Here is an 18932-nt window from a genome sequence, read left to right on the forward strand (position 1 = left end):
CCTTACTTTTGCTATTTTTAAAAGTACTAAGAGAAATTGTAAAGCTACTTATAGTCAAATCTATTCATTTTTTTACTTTATGGTTTTTCCCATCATATTTTTAGATTTGAAAGATTCTCCTCACTCCAGAACTTTAGTAAGGGCTCAAAATTGTTATCTTCTACTATGTAACTCTTCAGTCTCTCCAAATTTAATATGAGAATCTGGAATGAAGTGAGAAACTAAATAGATTTGTTGTTGTTCAGAATTGCGAAGCAATATTATCAGTACTGTTTATTAGAATAATAGTTCCCTCCTATATTAACTTCTCAGACTTCCTTTATTATGTAAAACTCACACAAAGTGGGACATAGAACCTATTTATCAACAATCTATTCTATTTCATTGTTTTTTTCTGTTCAGGTCTGTGCCAGTGGCGTTGAAATACATGTCAGAATATGGGAAGTATCTTTGTTAATTTTTAAATTATAATGTAAAAAATGGAAGCATTATTGAAATATAAGTAGGAAAAACTGCAAATCCATATTCTTCTTCACCCTTACTTTTCCACTTCTCCCATCCCTTAGGTCTGAGCACTGTTAACATTTTGGTGGGCCCCAGTCAGCTCTCAAGCACTTGGTAAGGCTCAAAAATATTATTAGTGATTTTTGTTGTTGTTGTTGGAATTGCGTTGAAGCTAGACATTAAGAAAAATCAACATCTTCTGTTGTCTTCCTATTCACGCGTATATTTCATCTGTTGACTTAAGCTTTATTTTATATATCTCATTAAAACTTTATAATTTTATGGAGGTTCCAACATTTTGTGTTGTTTATTTCCAGATAGTTAATGTTATGAAGGGATTTCTTTTTTCAATATTTTGTCTCTACAATCACTGGTGATATAAGAAATGCTCTTTGCTTTTGTCTAGTAGTCTTTTATTAGTTTCAGTAGCTTTGTAATGGGTTACTTCAGGTTTTTATACTACATAATTACATTGTAGGTAATTATGGTAATCCTATATCCTCGATATTTGTGCCTTTGTTTCTAGTTCAAATTGCTTTTCATTGCTTTTTGAAGACTTTTAGGATGACATTAAATAGCAATGGTAATAATAGGAATTCTCATTGCTCTTGATGACTGTCTCTCACTGCGACATTTAGTATGAAATCAAAAGCGTGTGCTCAGAGACAGACTCGTACAGGGCTGCCGGTGAAGACTGAAGCCTCATTGCTGGGGTCAGATCCTGGCTGAGATCTTACTAGCGGTTTTAAACTTAGGCAAGTGTCTCCTACTCTCCATGCCTCACTCTGCCTACCTTTAAGAAGGGGTTGATAATAGTTTCTAGCCTGTACCATTTTGTGAGGATTCGATGAATATTTTTTAAGCATTTAGAAGAATTTTTAAAACTGCTTCCAGAATTAGTGCTTTATCAATGCCTTTTAGGCCCAATCAATATACACTAGTAAGCAGTTTGGAACAATTAGCAATGCACTAGTGTAAAAACATTCCACTACAGTGATCTGCCCCCTCTGTGGTTTCAATTTCTGCGGTAACCAGTCTGAAAGCAGGTGATTGTCTTTGGGCCTATTGCCAGGTCAGTAGTGGCTAATGCTACGTGACATGCCCACATCATTCACCTCCCTTCAACTGTCACGTAGGCATTTTATCATCTTACATCATCACAAGGAGAAGGGTGGATACAGTATAATAAGATATTTGGGAGAAAAAGGTCGTTTTCACATAACTCTTGTTACAGTATATTGGGTTTTTAAATTTTTTATTTATTTATTTTAGAGAGAGAGAGAGAGCATGGAGGGGGCGGGCAGAGGGAGAGGGAGAGAACCTCTTGAACAGACTCCCTGTTGAGCATGGAGCCTGATGCCAAGCTTGATCCCACAACCCTGAGATCATGACCCGAGCCGAAACCAAGAGTCAGATGCTCAACTGACTGAGCCACCCAGGCACCCCTACAATATATTGTTATAATTGTTCTGTTTTATTATTACTCTTCTTAATTTCCTACTGTGCCTAATTTATAAATTCAGCTTTATCATAGCTACATACATATAGCAGAAGGCATCGTCTGTACAGGGTTTGGTATAGTGGCTTCAGCATCCACTGGGGGTCTTGGAAGAAGGGGGCTACCGTACTGAAGTGTGGTACCTCAGCATTATTGCCTCTCTTTTTTCATGCTGAAGTATATTAAATTAGCTCAATATTTTCTATTCCAACATTTCCCCCAAAATATTATTTATTATTTGGAGGCTCTGTAAATTAGTACCATTTGTATTTCTGCAGATGTAGCCTGCTGGAAATGGAGTGTGGGTTTTCAGTAGTTCTAACAACTATAAAGCCCTGGTGCTTAAGCTGACGCCACTGGCTTTTTTCCATTCACCCAAAAACAATACTGCTCTTTGTTTTAAAGGAATTGGAGGTTCATGTGTCTCCTGTAGGTGGAATGACTTCAGAAATGCTCACAAAAATAAAACAGCTTATCTAGTCCACTAAGGCCTTAGATACTTTAAAAAAATTTTTTTAAAAATATTTTATGTATTTATCTGAGAGAGAGGGAGAACACAAGCAGGAGGAGGGACAGAGGGAGAAGCAGGCTCCCAGCTGAAAAGGAAGCCCTTCACTGGGCTCGATCCCAGGACCCCGAGATCATGACCCAAGCTGAAGGCAGACACCCAACCGACTGAGCCGCCCAGGTGCCTCAAGGCCTTAGATACTTTTAATAGGGGGAAAAGCCATCCACTTCATTCATAAGGAAAATAATTAACATGTTAACACTTCATTGGAAAGGTGACATATATTGAGGTGTGATTGACTGCATAATTGTTTATTTGGGCACATTTTGGTGGAAGAGAGGGAAATGACACAGAAAGAGGAGCTAGAGACACTAACAGGAGGCTGCCCACGCCTCTGAAACAGCACAGCCTCATTGGAAAGGCAAGAAGTCATGTGGGCCTGGCCTAAATTCTTGCTCTGCACTTAGTGCCTCTGTGATCTTTGGCATGTTGCTCTGAATCTCAGTTTCCTAATTTAAATAATAAGCTTTTCCTAAGTATTAAGGGTGAAACCATAAGGGTAATACTTAGGACAGCGTCTATCAGATTTAGAAAATGAGCAATAAGCAGTAGTTATTTTTAATTTTTCTCTAGGGCTAGATTCTATTTCATGAAGATATTAGACTCTCAAGGAAAGAATGAGTGCGCCTGTCAATAATCAGAGAAAAAAACATCCAAATTTTCATGATCAAACAGACGCTTAATGTTTTGCTTCCCTGGCTGAGCACTGTGACTTTCCATAGGTCTTAAATGTTTTCTTGGACAAATGCTGTGACTTCATTCAGATATATACTTTTAGTACCTCTTTTAAGTCTTTTAGAAACTCGTTATTTATGGTACAGGGTCCAATTTGAGGACTAAGAAGTCTCCTTTTCCCTAGCTGGATTCTGCTTACTATAAGCCCATGCTTAGAGGGGATCTTAGGGTCTTAGGCTGTCTTCATGTAAAAAAAAAAAAAAAAAAAAAGCCTGCAATTTCTATGTGTTATGGAGCCAGGAATGTGGTTACTCCAAGGCTGGCTCATGAGCATGGCCATCCTTTCTTCTCCAATGGAGTTCTTATAAACAATTACCATCTTCTAAGTTCTGAGTTGGTAGTGTTATTGTCTACATCATAAAGGTATAACACTGATTTTTGAAATAACTAAAATATCGGTGTATCTATATTGGGAAGCTGGGAGAGGAAGGATGCAAGGGAGTATGCTGAATCTCTCAGGACAGGAAGTCAATAAATGAGTTTATTTACTTATTTAAGTCCACAAATTTAAGAATAAGTATATTATTTAAAAGTATGGAAGTATTTATCTCTGGTAAACTGTACTATTTTTCATTATCTTTGTACCATCTGATTTTTAAAATTGTGTTATTACATTGTTAAAACATGAAAAAAAATTTAAATGGAAAAGAATAAACAGGATAAACATAGTAAAGATGGGCAGTTATCACATAGAACATTTTCAATGGATCAGTGGTGCTGCTATGAAATGACTATGTCCAGATGCTGAGGGAGGACAGCTCAATCATCTTGCCTGTGGGGAAAGACCTAACACTCCAGTGTCTGTCTTAGAAACACAAGATCCAGGGCATTAGCCTTTATGAGGTAGACTGTGATCACGGGGTAGTTAGGTAAGGAAAATCTTCTATAATGGAGGGCAGTGTTCTTCTTGTTTTATCAGAAACATGGAGTCCCTTCTTTTTCTTTCTTTCTTTTCTTTCTTTTCTTTCTTTTCTTTCTTCCTTTCCTTTCTTTCCTTTCTTTCCTTTCGACTTTATTGTTAAGTAAACTCTACACTCAGCCTGGGGCTTGAACTTACAACCCTGAGATCAGGCGTCACACACTCCTCCGACTGAGCCAGCCAGGTGCCCTGGAGTCCCCTCTTTTTCTAAGGTTACGTTTACTCTAGCCTTGGAGTTTCTAGGTCCATTCTCTTTCTCTGCATTCTTGGTCTAGAATCTGGTAGCTGCAAATGGAAATCTCTAGGGCAACATTCTGCTGCAAGAAGCAGGGTAAGGAACCTCAGAAATCACTTTCCATTTGGCCAGACTGGACAATTTGATTTTGCCTTACCATCTCACTACGTATTTGAGATATGGGACTGATCTGGGATGAAGCCTTGAAAACGGTTAGATGACACTTTTCATTGCCATATAGAAAGAAGCCCCACCACGCCCTAAGGCCTTGCTACTCGAAGTGTGGTTCACAGACCCGCAGCCTTGCCATCGCTGGGGAGATGTTGGAAATCCAGAATCTTACAATCAGTGGGTCAGAATGTGCTGAATCAGAATCTACACTTGAGTAAGATTCCCAGGTTATTTGCACATTCAAGTTTGAGAAGCACTGGTCTGAGGAACAGGGATGCAGAGACAGGTGGGCTGATGAGAGTTTTGTGAGCCAGTGTTAAAAGGTCAAGCTGGAAGGAGTTGATCTCTAGGTGCAGGTGTGCTGGAGCCAACTGGGTGGCAGAAGCTCAGAGTACAAGGCAGAACTGCATTACAGGGCAAGATAGGCCAGCATAATGTGGTGACATCAATGTCCGATGCCAGTTCCTAGGACGGAGAAAGAATTTTCAGATTAAGAAATGAAATAGTCTGGTATAGAGACTTGTCTTAGGCTCCAGCAACCTGCCCCCAATTCAACCCAAAGCTGGATGGGCAAATGGGAAAGGCAAGTGCAGGGTACCTAGAAATAGGGACCTTTTCCAAGGTCAAAGATGTTATAGCTGATAAGGAGTCATTTCCCTCCTCTTCCTGAAATGTTTAGAGATACATTTTCTGTGTTCGAATAAGAGAGAAAAAGAACACCCAATTAAACCTAAAATATTCAGAAAAAAATATTCATAAAACCCTAATGATTCATGGACCACTAGAAGTACTGATCTGGTCATACACTTCTAATATCTACAGAGAAATTCATTAATAGATTTGAAATGGTAAAGCTAATTTTGGTAGCTCCTTTTCTTAATGAAGCTATAAATCACATTAGCATTTTCTTTTCCAAAGATCCTGAACTTTTAATATCTCTTGGGATGTCAGTGCAGGTCTTGAAATGACAGCTTCATACTCCCATAACATAAATAGAAAAGGCACTAAATGCTTTCGGGACAAATTAACTCTGACATACTTAGCCCATATTTGACACCAAACAATACCTCATTCACTCAAAACATTCATTCCCACACTATGTAGGTAGTCATCCATTGACCATATATTAAAGATTTCTCCATATATATTAAAGATTAAAGATCCCTTTCTTTATTGAGTAGTTTATGTATTTGCTTAAGGAAATTCTCAGTTTCACTTAGGCAAGTAAGCCACTTTAAAAAATCCCTGGAGACTGATTTTTATAGTCATCTAAACTATAACCATCTTATTGAAATTCCTTCAGAATTGTTACCTGATAAATTGTAACTTAAAATAGGAATGGGGGAGAAAAGACATTTATGCATAGCTGTAAAAACTTGCAAATGGCAGACTTTCCTCTTCTATCTTGGTCATTAGCGTCCCTGTTTCCATCCCAAGCATCTTAACCATTTATCTGCACTATTTTGAATCAGGGGTTGAGCAGATCATCTGGATGCAGTAGTGAATATTGTTTCTACAAAATGAAGCAATTGAAGGATAATTTTCAGTTGAAATACCCTCAACATGTTAATATTTTATGTTTTCCTTTTTAAGTTGGAGTTGGATAAGAATGTTATCTGAGCTCTTTGTTATCCCAAATACAGTCTTTGGATTCTTCGGATTTCCTAAAGGCTCTCACTGCTTATAGGCCGTTCTTTTGCTTTCAAGACCCCCTTACAAGTAAACCTTTTTTGCATGTTTGGGCTTCGGATTTCTCATTGCTGGGCAACAGGACCTGAGGAGCAAGATGTGTTAGTTATATTCAGATGTGGAAGAGCTTCGCTCCTTTGGACAATTTGGTGCTAGTGCTTGAAAGTTGAGCCACAGCTGGAAAGTAGAAACTGGTAAATGGAAAGCTGGTACAAGGTGGAGGGGAAGGAGAAAGAGCAGAGGGGTCTAAATGCCTCTAACAGAGATTTTGACAGATGTCTGGGCTCACGTGAAAGGCTAATTGTGACAAGATTTTTGTTTGTTTGTTTTCATTTATTTTAAAATAACTTAGAGTTGTTTTTGAATCCATTTTATGAGATATTGTTTTACAGTAAAGTAATAATTAGGTAAGCTGGAGCAATGCTCTAGGCCAGGGCGTTAAGGACACAGTGGATATTAAAATAGAACACACAAAACTGTAAAGACAATAAACAGATCAGGGGTTGAAAGGGAGGCGGGGTGACGAGGCAGAGCCCAGAGGGTTTTTAGGGCAGTGAAACTACTCTGTAGGATACTGTAATGATGTAATAATGTGTCATTTTACATTTGTCCAAAGCCACAGAATCTACAACATCAAGAGTGAACTCTAATGTAAACAATAGACTCTGGTGATAATGATGTGTTAACATAGATTCATTAGTTGTAACAAACGTACCACTTTGATGAGGGGTGTTGATAATGGGAGAGGCTGTGAATGTGTGGGAAGAGGGGGTATATGGGAAGTCTCTGCACTTTCCACTCAATTTTTGCTGTTAACCTAAAACTGCTCAAAAAATAAAGTCTATTAACTACACATAATATATACTAAGTACATATAATATATACATATAGGTGTATACATGATATATACAATATTAATATTAGCTGGTGCAGTTGCTTATTGCTTGACTGCTGTGGAAAAAAATGTTACAGAATTTGCACATAAAAAAATACAAAAAAATACATGCAATAATCAAGAAGAAATAGAAAACCCAATCATCTGGATTGACCTCCCTCTAAGAATATTATGAATCATTACTTAGTACAGTATTTTGAGATGACCTTCTAACTGTGCACCATGAAGAAATAGCAAAAGTTACACAAATGCATAAAAGGTCAAAGTCTGAATTATTTAAGCATCCTATATCTGTTTAACAACTAGTGTAAAAGAAGTGAAGAAAAAATAAGTTGTTTTAGAAGCTCAGGACAGTTTGAGCTCTTTGATCTAGGAAAAAACAAGACTTCTTAACGGATGAGAATAGCTCTTCTGCTTGAGAAAACACCTTAAAGACAATGCATGTCTGGAAAGGCATAGTCCAAGTAAGTGCTTTAGACAAATAAATCTAAATAGTTCTACAAACTAAAATGAAAAAATTGTTAATCTCTGCCAGTTGGAGAAACAGTGGTTTGGGGTCCTCGTACAGAGACAAGGCTTGAGCAAGATTGTAGCCAGCAAGGTCCCAAATGGGAGATTGATTAGAGACTAATCCCCATTAGAAGGAATGGTCAGTGAACTTCAGGACCGTGAATATGAATCACTGTCTCTTCTGAGGCATTATCTAAGTCCCATGTGGACCCCATCCTTCAGGGGAACCCCATCATGTAGGGCAGCCAGGTGCTTATAGAGAGTATGCTAGAAGAAAGGGGAACGAGTAAAGAAAAAGTAGTCATGAGAAGTAAACTAATGAGCTGTGAACTGGGAGTTCAACAGAAGCAGAGATTCATAATAATCCTCAAGATTCCACTTAGATCTAGAGAAAGGCACAGACTTTTTGCAATGTATGAGATGAGGCTGAAACATTTTATTTGGATATTAAAGGAAAGGGTGAGCACAGAGAGCTAACAGTTTGAGGTGTCCATACAGGCAATGGATACTTAGGTAACACGAGTTTGTGGTGTGCGGTTGTGGTCAAAACATGGAAGCTTCGGTAAACCATGGGGGCTGGGATTTGGGCAGGGGGAACAAATGTACACTTCGACTCAAGTTCTACTGAATTCCTACAGGGTGATGTAGCTTCTAACCTAGGGACAAGTGCCCATGACTGTGGTAGGGACAAATCTTTTCTTTTAAGATCATTTAAAGTTTTGGTTTGAATCTGTAAATTCATTTTTTTTCAACCAAGATGATATTATTTAGGCTCTCCACATTCATTAAAGCTATTTTCCTGAGATCATTCAGCTATCGGTGGTAGAAAAACTGAGGCTTCTGATTCCCTGGGATAGTACTGTTTTCACGACACAAGGCTCTTTCTTGTAATTAAAGCTCTTCACTTTTAAACACTTACAATGTTTAACATATTTAACATGTGGATTACCGTAAGTATAATGTAGATTGTATCGATTGTAGTTATACGTATTTATTGTATACAAACATATATATATTTATAATATCTACATTTATTAAGCAGCTACTATAGAAAGCATTTATTATATGATGATGCAAAGTTGAAGAGGACATACCTGCTATTATTAGGTAAACATGATAATAATGGTCGTGGAGAAGACAGACCAATAAACCAACGTTGCGAATCATTTTGTATGGGTCCTAGTGAAGATGTTCAGAGGGCATTTAGAAAGCAGTAGGGAAGATACACAACTCTAGAGATTAAAAAGATACAAAGATAGAGAACAAATGAATGAACGAATTAAAAATTTTAAACATGCTATTTCTTTATGAGTCTCTTCTAACACAATGGAACTGTTATTTCAGATCTACCTGATTCATAGATCTTGTGGAAATATGCTTTGGTAGCCAATTCGGTTTATTCTTAAGCCTTTATAAGTCTTTTAAAATAACAGTGAGTTTTAAAATAACAGTATTTTAAAATAGAGACTTCAAATTCCCTTTCTTCCATTCTAGGCATTCACTGCTTCTAGAGTTTAAGCCAAACCCAAAATAAGCCTTTTATTAAGCTATGCTATTAGGGTTTAACTTGTAAAAGAAAAAGAAATTTAACAGTGTAAGTTGCAAGTTAGTATGATTTGAATTTATGAATCCACAGGGTAAAGAATTTCAATTTTTAAGACTATTAAATGGGAAGAGTCTTGATCTTTGGGCCCAGAAGTCAGTCTTACCAACTTTTGGAAACTAATAGAGATGACATTTTTAGGTTGAGAGGACACACAAGACCTCAGCTAACTTGATTATATTTGTTGTCAATACAGACTATAATAAAAATTATTTGCTTTCGTGATTACAATTTATTGAAAAGGCAGTTACAAAGTTTTACCTGTTCTTGCTATAGTCAAATAAGGTAGACATGAAGATTTTTGTGCTCAAATATAAACCTATCAAAGCTACCAGCTGAAAAGCAGATCTTTGGTTTTTTTTCAAAATCAGCATGATTAACTTGAAATTCATTTCACATTATTAAACTAGATTTTAAGAGAATTATTTCAAATAAATTTGATATTTTTATTTATAGAATCAAGCCAATACACAGTAAAAGTGGGGAATAAATACACGTTATTTCGATAAATACAAGCCATTTTTTTCCTGTAAAGGACTGTTAGATACAATCACAAACCATTTCAACATCCCTCAAAACCAGAACCACACAATTACCTCAAGAAAACACATTAAAACTCTTCCATATAGCATATAAACTAGGGGATATAGAACATTTGAAAATTCCCAAAATGGAATACAACATTAACTCTTAGTAAATTTGTTATAATAATGATTATTTTATATTAATAATATGTAATATATATATAATTGTTTTGCATTAATAATAATTACCAATTATTCTGATATTACTATCAGATTTATTCTCAAATTTGGAACGCAAAAATGTTTAATTCACTCCATAACATTTTGTTTTTATTTAGAATACAAATCAATGTAAAAAAGATGTGATATAAATATATACATAATAAAACAAGAAAAAAGAACGACACTTAATTTTTGGCCTTTATATATATTTTTGATGCTGACAGACTATGGGCCATATATATTGTTTCGTTCATGATAATTTAATGTGCTTAAAAATTGAGTTAGAATAATATTCTTACATATGCGGTAGGATCACATCATTTGTGTGACTCAATCTATTGAATCTGTCTTGGGGACTCAAAGGAAAGAACTCTTCTTATAAATAGGCTTTGGATTTTTGCTCCAATTGGCTGAGGTCAAGTTATAATAAAGGTTCGTTCTCTCATATTTATTGTCCTGTATTACTCGTGATTACCAGTGTTGGCAAATGACACTGAGTGGTACTAAAAGGACCACAGGGAGGGAGGGAGAGGACAGAGATACAGTGGCTGCTTCTGTACCTCCCAGATGGCTCTGTCCTGGGCTTACTTTCAATACAGCTGTGGCCTCCAGTATGAAAACCTATGAAGGCCCAGTTTACTTGGATTTTAAAGGAGCCTAATCTCTGGTATTTGGGGTGAAGGACTGGCTCAACTTCTTCCTCGATGGGTCTAATTATGCCTTAGGGTTAAAATGAAACAATGAAGCTATAATTTAAAGCTTCAAGGATCAAATTGCATTAAAAAATGCAGGTGTTTGAGTCTGAAAAACTTCAAACTTTAACCTAATTGGATTACTTTACTTGTGTGATAACAGAGTAAAGTTGTGTTTGATGTCCATTCTAGGAACCGTAGTGATTTTAGGAGGATACTGGATGTTATTAAGCCTGCTTGATTCTTTTTTCCCCTTTTAAAAACCACACCCTTCCCTCATTTATGGTATAAGACTCCTTTGATGTTGATGGAAATTCTGTATGTAGGGCAAGTATATATTTAACCAAAGAATTTCACTGATTTCCTTCACAGTTATTTTTACACTTTAAAAATACTGTTCCAAGTTAATCCATTAGTCACTTAATACATACTTCAAAATGTTCCTTTTTCATCAACAATGAATGTTTATCAAATGCCCAATAGCCGACACCACGAGTTTCTCCCTACCTGGGGATTGTTTATTAGCTCCAGTCCCCATATCCACACAGATGCAGTAATATTGTGTATTTGCAGGGCGTTCACACATATAACTCCGCAAAATAAAATAAGGTGATATAACAAATTTATCCTTGATTGCGGAACTTCACTGGGCATAGTATCTCAGGTCTTCTCTTTCAAGAAAGGGGAATCTTTCCTCCCTAGCACACTCTTCTTCTTTACCACCTATAGTTTCCTTTCTTCTGAAATAGATAGGCAGGACTCTTCCAATTTGGAATATCGTTCTGAGACATATGAATGCCATTTCTGGGTACCTAACATCAAGGACGTTTAGCAACTAGCTAAGTTAAGCTTCTCAGCCTAAATCACAGAGAATAAAACTGTCTACTTGCCTAGTGCAGAACCAGCACTTAGATCTTCTGGTGTTTCCCCCTACTCTTTTGTGTTATCTTGTCTCCTGATGCATTTAAGAGGAGGGAACAGAGCTGGGTAGGTCGATATGCACCTTATTTGAGAGATATTCCTAGAAATAAGATTCAAGCAGAATTGTTTTGCCTGGAGGTACGCGTCAACATTTCAAAACAATCTGTGCAAAGACCGTGAGGTTATTCTTTTGGAACTGGATGGGCTTATCTTTGTAACAACCAAAAGGGCTTTAGTTTTGAACTGTTGAAGAGAAGTTGTCATAAGGGCTCACAGAGTCACAAGGGCAGGGTTCCTGAGATGCTACTATGACCCAAATAATGAAGAACCGATTCATTTAATTGGTGGCTCACATTGTGCCATGCATACAGTGCCCTTTACGAGATATATCAGCTATTTTTAAAAAGCAGAATTCTAAAATCTACGGGCTTAATTTCTATAAAACATTTGTGAACTTTTTTAAGGCATGTCCATCCAGGGCAAGCCTGAGAATTTGGAAAGGCAAAAGAATGAAGAGGAGTGAAATTGAAGCTTCCAGGTTCTCACGGTGCCATCCAGTCCTCAGCTTCTTATCTACAAAGTTAAAAACAAAACAAAAAGAGGGGCGCTTGGGTGGCACAGCGGTTGAGCGTCTGCCTTCAGCTCAGGGCGTGATCCCGGCGTTATGGGATCGAGCCCCACATCAGGCTCTTCCGCTATGAGCCTGCTTCTTCCTCTCCCACTCCCCCTGCTTGTGTTCCCTCTCTTGCTGTCTCTATCTCTGTCGAATAAATAAATAAAATCTTTAAAAAACAAAACAAAACAAAACAAAACAAAAAGCTACAATAATGCTGTTAAAATAACTATTGCTTCCTCTAAGGGATGCAAGACATTTATGATGTATCCTCAAATTATTGTAGAATCTCTAAGGAGAAGGAGCCAGCCAAAAAAGCTCGTAAAAAAACCGGGTTCCATTAATGGAAAATGCAGTCAGAACAGCCAAGTAGGGCTGTAATTTATCTCTGTTTAGAAATGAAAGAAACCGATGCTCTCGGCTGGCTCTGATTTACCTGCATTTAAAGGAAAGTAAGTTCTATCTTTAAATTGGAAAACTCTGGTTAGGCAGGAGTCAGGCTTTGTGGCCGCTGGCAGTGCTTTCCAATGAATCAGCAGAGCTATATTTAAATTTTAGGATTTTATATCCCAGACATGAAACCAACAAATTTTGGTTAATGGAAAGTAAACAGGAAAACGCTCTGCGATTCTGAAGACACGACGACTATAATAAAAGCAACTGGCACATTCGTAGAGCACTCGACGGATCGTGAAGATCTTTTCACACCCTTGATTTCATTTGGTTCTCACTACAGCCCTGTGAGGTATTATCAACCTCACTGTACAGCCAAGGAAATGAAGGCTTTATGTGTCTTTAAGTAATTTGCCAAAGACATGCACTGAATAGCAAAGGAAACCATACGAGGTGCAGAACAGTTTTTTTCCTCCGATATCCCACCCCCATACACCCAACCATGCCTCACCTCTGCTATGTAACCGTTAGATGGGTGGGAGACCAGAAGGAAAGACCAAATTATTTTTAATTAAGCACGAGGGGACTTTCTATATCCTGTCACTATATTTTTAAGATTTTTTTAAAAAAATTTATTCAAGAGAGCAAAAGCGGGGTGGGTAGTAGAGAGAGAGGGACAAGCAGATTCTGCACTGGGTGTGGAGCCCCACGCAGGGCTCGATCTTAGGACCCTGAGATCATGACTCCAGTGGAAACCGAGAATCAGACGCTTAACCGACTGGGCCACCCAGGCGCCCCAATCCTGAGTCACTCTTTAGAAGATTCTCTTATTTATAAATCTGGACACCCCAAACATGAAATAATAATCTGGACGCCCCCACACATGAACCAGCATAATACAGGATATCTTATAACACTGGGCAAACATATTTACAATGTTCTAGAGAAAGTCTACATAGTACCTTGGATAATCCATTTCTACTCTTCTAATAAAATCAGATATTCCTTATACAAATCTGACTTTAAAATGGCCTTGCAGTGGGAGGAAAAAGATTTTATTGGCCATTTGACAATATTTTTTCTAACCTTCAGCATTTTAATAATTGTGCTTTCTACAACTTTCTAAAACATGAGGAACCGAAAACAAGGAGGGAACTGCCAGTTCTAATGTTACCATTTTGAAATTTAGGGGATTTACAGCATCATGCCTTGTCCGGGGCACCTTCCCATCTCCAGACCATCGTGTGAGGCTGCATTTTCAGATGCATAAACTGACTCTTATTGGATGAAAGCAAGTTCTCTGAAGTTTCTTCTAATTCCTTTCAAACACTAAGACTAATGATGAGTTCACTTTGTTCAGAAATAATGCCCCTACATTGTATGACTTCTAAACCGATCAAGCAAGCCTTAGTTATGTCTGTAATAAAAGAAAAGAAAGGAAACCAACAGCAACAGAATGTAAAGCCAGGGTGGTTATGACTTTTCCTTTAGAAATATAACTTCTATTCTATGCCTGGGAATTAGGCCTGCAAATTGTAACGTAGCATGGGTTTTTTTGTTTGTTTTTTGTTTTTTAAATTAGCATCCCATATAAAACAATTCATAACTTTTGGTCATAGCAATGTGAAAATGCAACTAGAAATACAGTCTTGTCCTCAACAAATCGATTTACACTTATCACTTATAAGTTCATTTGTTCTCCTGATTTCTAGCTGGATTCAGCCAGTGGACCCAAAAGTCCGTAACAAGAGTCAGGCTGCGTGAATGTGGGCTCAGGTGGAAACAGGAATGAATTTGACGGACTTGGAAAATTTAGGTGAGTCCTTCCATGTACCCATACTGTTGGTCGGGCTTCGGTTGTTAGTATAAGAAGTCTGTCTTCTGCTCACACTGTCAGAATCTTCTTTGTTGAATGTTTGCTTCATGCTTTGGCAGCACGGGAAACTCTGGACACAGTCCTGCAGGAGGTGGCCACTGAAAAACATGTAGATCCAGGGATTACAGCAACTGTTCAAGGAAGCCAATAATGCCGTGATGGTGACAGCTGGGTTTTCCGATTCTGTACAAAAAACATGAGGGGAGACGATTTAAACAGGCACATGCAAGTAACTGTGCACCAGATAAACTCATTTTTTACAGACTCTTAAAAGTGGCAAAAAAGTTATGGTTTAATACAGAAAATGAAGTATATCGTTTACCAGTCCGTGTATGGAGACTGATTGGCTGTAAAATATTTTCATAAGCAAGATGCCTTGAGATTAATTCAAATATCTTACCACTTAAAAATATTCAGTAGAACAAATGGGACTTTCAAGAAGCTAAGACTATTAAATAATTTATTTTTCTTTTTCTCCAAATTTTTATTTAAATTCTAGGTAGTTGACATATAGTGTGATATGGGTTTCAGGATTCATCACTTAATTTATTTAAAGAATTTTTGTATTCTTTATCCTAGTACTGGTATGTGCTCATGGACACAGCGCTTACAGAGAGGCTGCAATTTCAATGAAATTTCCAAAGTCTATAGCCACATATACAAAATTGTATTCATCCTCACAACTAAGGCAACAGTATGACACTATGGCCTATGTTTAGTAGTTTTACATTTTTAAACGTTAAACATATTCTGTAATAAGGAAACTATTCACAAGCGGATAGTAGTAATAGGTCCCTGAAGGATGCATTATTTAGTTGTTTGTGAAGTTGGGGTTTTTTTTTTTTTTTTGGTTAATTTTCTATGGTTTCTTTTGATTTTAAAAGAAAACTATCTTTGTGGTTTGGACAATTTAAATTATATTAAGAACAGCTGAATTGGGAAATTCCAATGAGTTTTTAAATACTTTATGCTAATTTGCACTGGTAAACTACATAAATATTATAACCTTTCACGGAACTATGACACTGATAATATACCTTTTCTAAAGATAAGAATAAACAGCAGGTACTTTTTCTTGATTATTAAATATAAACTTGGGTCTCGCTCTTGCTATGCTGGAATAAATTACAGGTTATTTAATGATACTTTGTGCTAAGATGCTACTATTAAACGTGACCATGATCCATGGCTGAGACTGTATTCAAAAGGAATGAAAATCATCAGCATCCCTATGCACAAGTAGTGAAGTTTTTAGAAATTATGTCTAAATCCTGATAAAGCAATAATTAGACCGGCAATAATTAAGAGGCTGCTGAGATCAAGCAAGACAGGAAATGGTAAACCAAAAAAATATCATTTGTGTTGTATTATTTATCAGTAATATTACAGCCATGCAAGTACTTTTATTTGTTTGAATTAAATTCACTCTCGAATGTTTTATCTGCACACATAACTTCCAAAATATATCACATATACTCCCTACTGCAATCCCAAATAACAAAAGGAGACAGTTCTTTCCAGATACCTATTTCCCAACTGCTTCCCACGCTGCTTTCCCAGCTGCTGTTGGTAACATTCCTGTAATGTATTTTATTTGAATAAGTTTTTTTTCTTACTAAAAGGAAATACTTTTTTCAAGACCCAATATTAAATAATGTTTTTTCTTGGGGGGGGGAAGTTTCTTGTGAAGTTAGTTTTTTCATTTTGTGGGGGAATTAAAATCAAACAAGGTAGTGGGTGTAGAGAGCATTTTCCGTGAACTCCAAGAGCTGTGTGCAGAGGCTGTAGCTGTGTGGTTAAGTTAGTTCTGAAAGACAAATTCAATAGTTTAACAAATTTAGAGCTTATCAATAATCTTGCCTTAAAATAACAGGAAAAAAAGTGTTACAGTAGTTGTTAGAAAAAAAAGATTATAAGAAATGGAACACTAACTAAATGCTAAATTAGAATTATTGACTTCTTAATCTTTCTTTCGAAAAATATGTCAGTTTATCCTTGCCCTTGGGGGATTTCTACAAAATTTTTGTATTAATTGTGATAACATTTTACAAACTAGCAAAAAGCAGTTGTTACAAGCAGTAGAAATATTTCTCTGAATCCAATAGGCTTGAAAACAGGGTATTAGTGCAGTGGTTAGTGATCTGACAAAAAGTCATTATTCCGTTTTGTAGTTGCGTGGCTGACTCTAGGGCGCAGTTTCTGGATTTGTCTTAGGATCATTGCAAGCTACAAAGGGAGACTCCTGGGCCTCATTCTAGATCTACTGAACCAAAATGTCTGGGGTGAAACCCCCAGAGACTGCCTTTTTGATAATTTCACCCAAGGCGTCATTCTTATGCACGCATAAGTTTAAGAACTACTGCCCCAGAGGATATTATGAAAAGAGACCCCCTCCCCCGCCACATACACAGGCCGCTTTCCTGCACCTTGCACCGTTCTCCCGATACCTACCGACCCAGACAAGTTTGTCATCCCAGACAGACCACATCTGGAGGATGAAGAAGGGCGCCCAGCAAACGATGTAAACTGTCACGATCACAAAAGTCATCTTCACGGTGCGGATCTTGGCACGGGAAATGTTTTTCACGCTGCTGATACACGGCGCCAGCAGGAACCCCTTATGGAAGGCGCCACCCGCGCTCTCCGCGCCCTTCCCCGGGCGCAAAGCCGTCTTTCCGCGGACATTGCGCCAGATGTGGTAGCAGATGAAGCCATAGCAAGTGCCCAGGATGACCACGGGCGCCACGAAGATGCTTCCCGTCATCCAAGTCACATAAGCGCGGGGACCCCAGGGCTGGATGAAGGTGGCCCAGCAGTCAACGGCCTTGGTGACGTTGTCCACCTCGACCATGGAGAAGACGAAGTACTGTGGCGTGCTAAGCACGAAGCTCAGCACCCAGGCAGCAGCGATCATGAGGCGCGAGCGGCGCGTTGGCTGTTGCAGCGTCTTCAGCGGGTGGCACACGGCAATGTAGCGGTCGGCGGTCATAACCACCAGCATGTAGGGCGATACGAACATGCCAAACACCTGCAGATGCTTCACCACGCGGCACAGTACGTCGGGTCCGCGGAAACGGTAGGTGATATCCCAGCACATCTGCGGCAGCACCTGGAAGAAAGCGACAGCCAGGTCGGCTAGGCTGAGGTGACGGATGAAAAGGTGCATGCGGGACGTCTTGCGAGGCGTGCGGTGCAGCGCCACCAACACACTGCTGTTACCTAGCACGGCCACCACGAAAGTCACAGCCAGCACGGCGATCTCCGCCTTGGCCAGCTCCTCGTCGCGCACGTCCCCCGGTGGGCTGCGGCCTTCCCCGAGCGCCTCCGCTTCCCGGCTACTGTTGGCACCACCGGCGGACAGAGGCCACCACTGGCTGGAGTTGTCCGCGGACACCGCGGCGGGGCCTCCGGAGATACGCATGCTGCCCATGCAGTGCCTCCTCAGCCTCCACGGAGGCCAGCTCTCTTCCCACCTCCGCTGGCGAGGGCTCCTCGCCCTCGGGGCTCGCTGGGCTCTGCTGTCCCTCTTGCGAACGTTTGCAGGCACAGCGTCCCACCGCCAACTGAGCTGCTCTCGGTCCCGTCGCCGGCCCCTTTCGCTGCGCTGTGTTTCCTCAACTCGGAAGACGCTGAGGTGCGCTCCGAGCCTCCGAAAGCACTGGGCTCCAAACTCGATTTATGCGGGGTTCGTTTCCCCGGAAGGCGCTCCCTCTCGTCCCAGTGATTGGAGGCTGCTCCGTGCCTATTCTCTCCCCTCTCTCCTCCCCACTCCCGGGGGTTTCTTCCTTTTTTTTTCTCCTCTCTACGTCGGTGATTTGTCCTCTTTGCATCACTGCTGCAGGGGTGGGGCTGGGAGACTCTACGGTTCCTCGGCTGAAGAGTCGGGATGGTGGCGCTTTCCCACTCTTCTCTTACAAAAACTTGGAGAACTGGACGTGCCGTGCCTTTTCTGGGCTTGCCACTATTTCCTCAAGCCTCCCTTAACTCCCCATTTGACTTCAACAGATGTAGTCAATGCGGTACCTTGAAATTCCGAGTTCACCTCCGCGCGCGCGCTCTCGCGCCTGAACTTGGAGCTCGACCTCACCCCCTTCAGCCGGGGTTTCTGCCTCCGCAGCTAGCCAGCCGCCCCCCTCTCCGCTCCCCCCGCCCCCTGGCTAATTTTACTCCCAGGGCAACTTGGCTCGGGGAATTTTAGCTCTCTCCGCCCCTCCCCCCCCCCAGGGTAACAACTCGGGGGTGACTTAAAAGGCGCTCTCTTCTCAGTAATATATCTTTGATACCTGCTATTTGTTAACCGGCCTATGACCGTCGTTTGAGGACCGGAAGGAGGCACTCACTCGTCCTACCATACCCCCCCCCCC

At 39.5% G+C, this 18932-nt stretch overlaps 1 protein-coding gene across 1 annotated transcript; it reads right to left on the reverse strand.

The window, feature by feature from the left end:
• Positions 1 to 14151: 14151 nt before the first annotated feature.
• On the reverse strand, positions 14152 to 18668 carry AVPR1A (arginine vasopressin receptor 1A). The gene is made up of 2 exons (XM_008684241.2): positions 17020 to 18668; positions 14152 to 14751 (listed from the first exon to the last, which is right to left on the reverse strand). The coding sequence occupies exons 1-2, from the start codon at positions 17996 to 17998 to the stop codon at positions 14465 to 14467; spliced, it is 1266 nt and encodes a 421-aa protein (XP_008682463.1). The 5' UTR covers positions 17999 to 18668; the 3' UTR covers positions 14152 to 14464.
• Positions 18669 to 18932: the final 264 nt, after the last annotated feature.

Source organism: Ursus maritimus, unplaced genomic scaffold (assembly GCF_017311325.1).
Source record: "Ursus maritimus isolate PB19 unplaced genomic scaffold, ASM1731132v1 scaffold_21, whole genome shotgun sequence".
Taxonomy (NCBI): domain Eukaryota; kingdom Metazoa; phylum Chordata; class Mammalia; order Carnivora; family Ursidae; genus Ursus; species Ursus maritimus.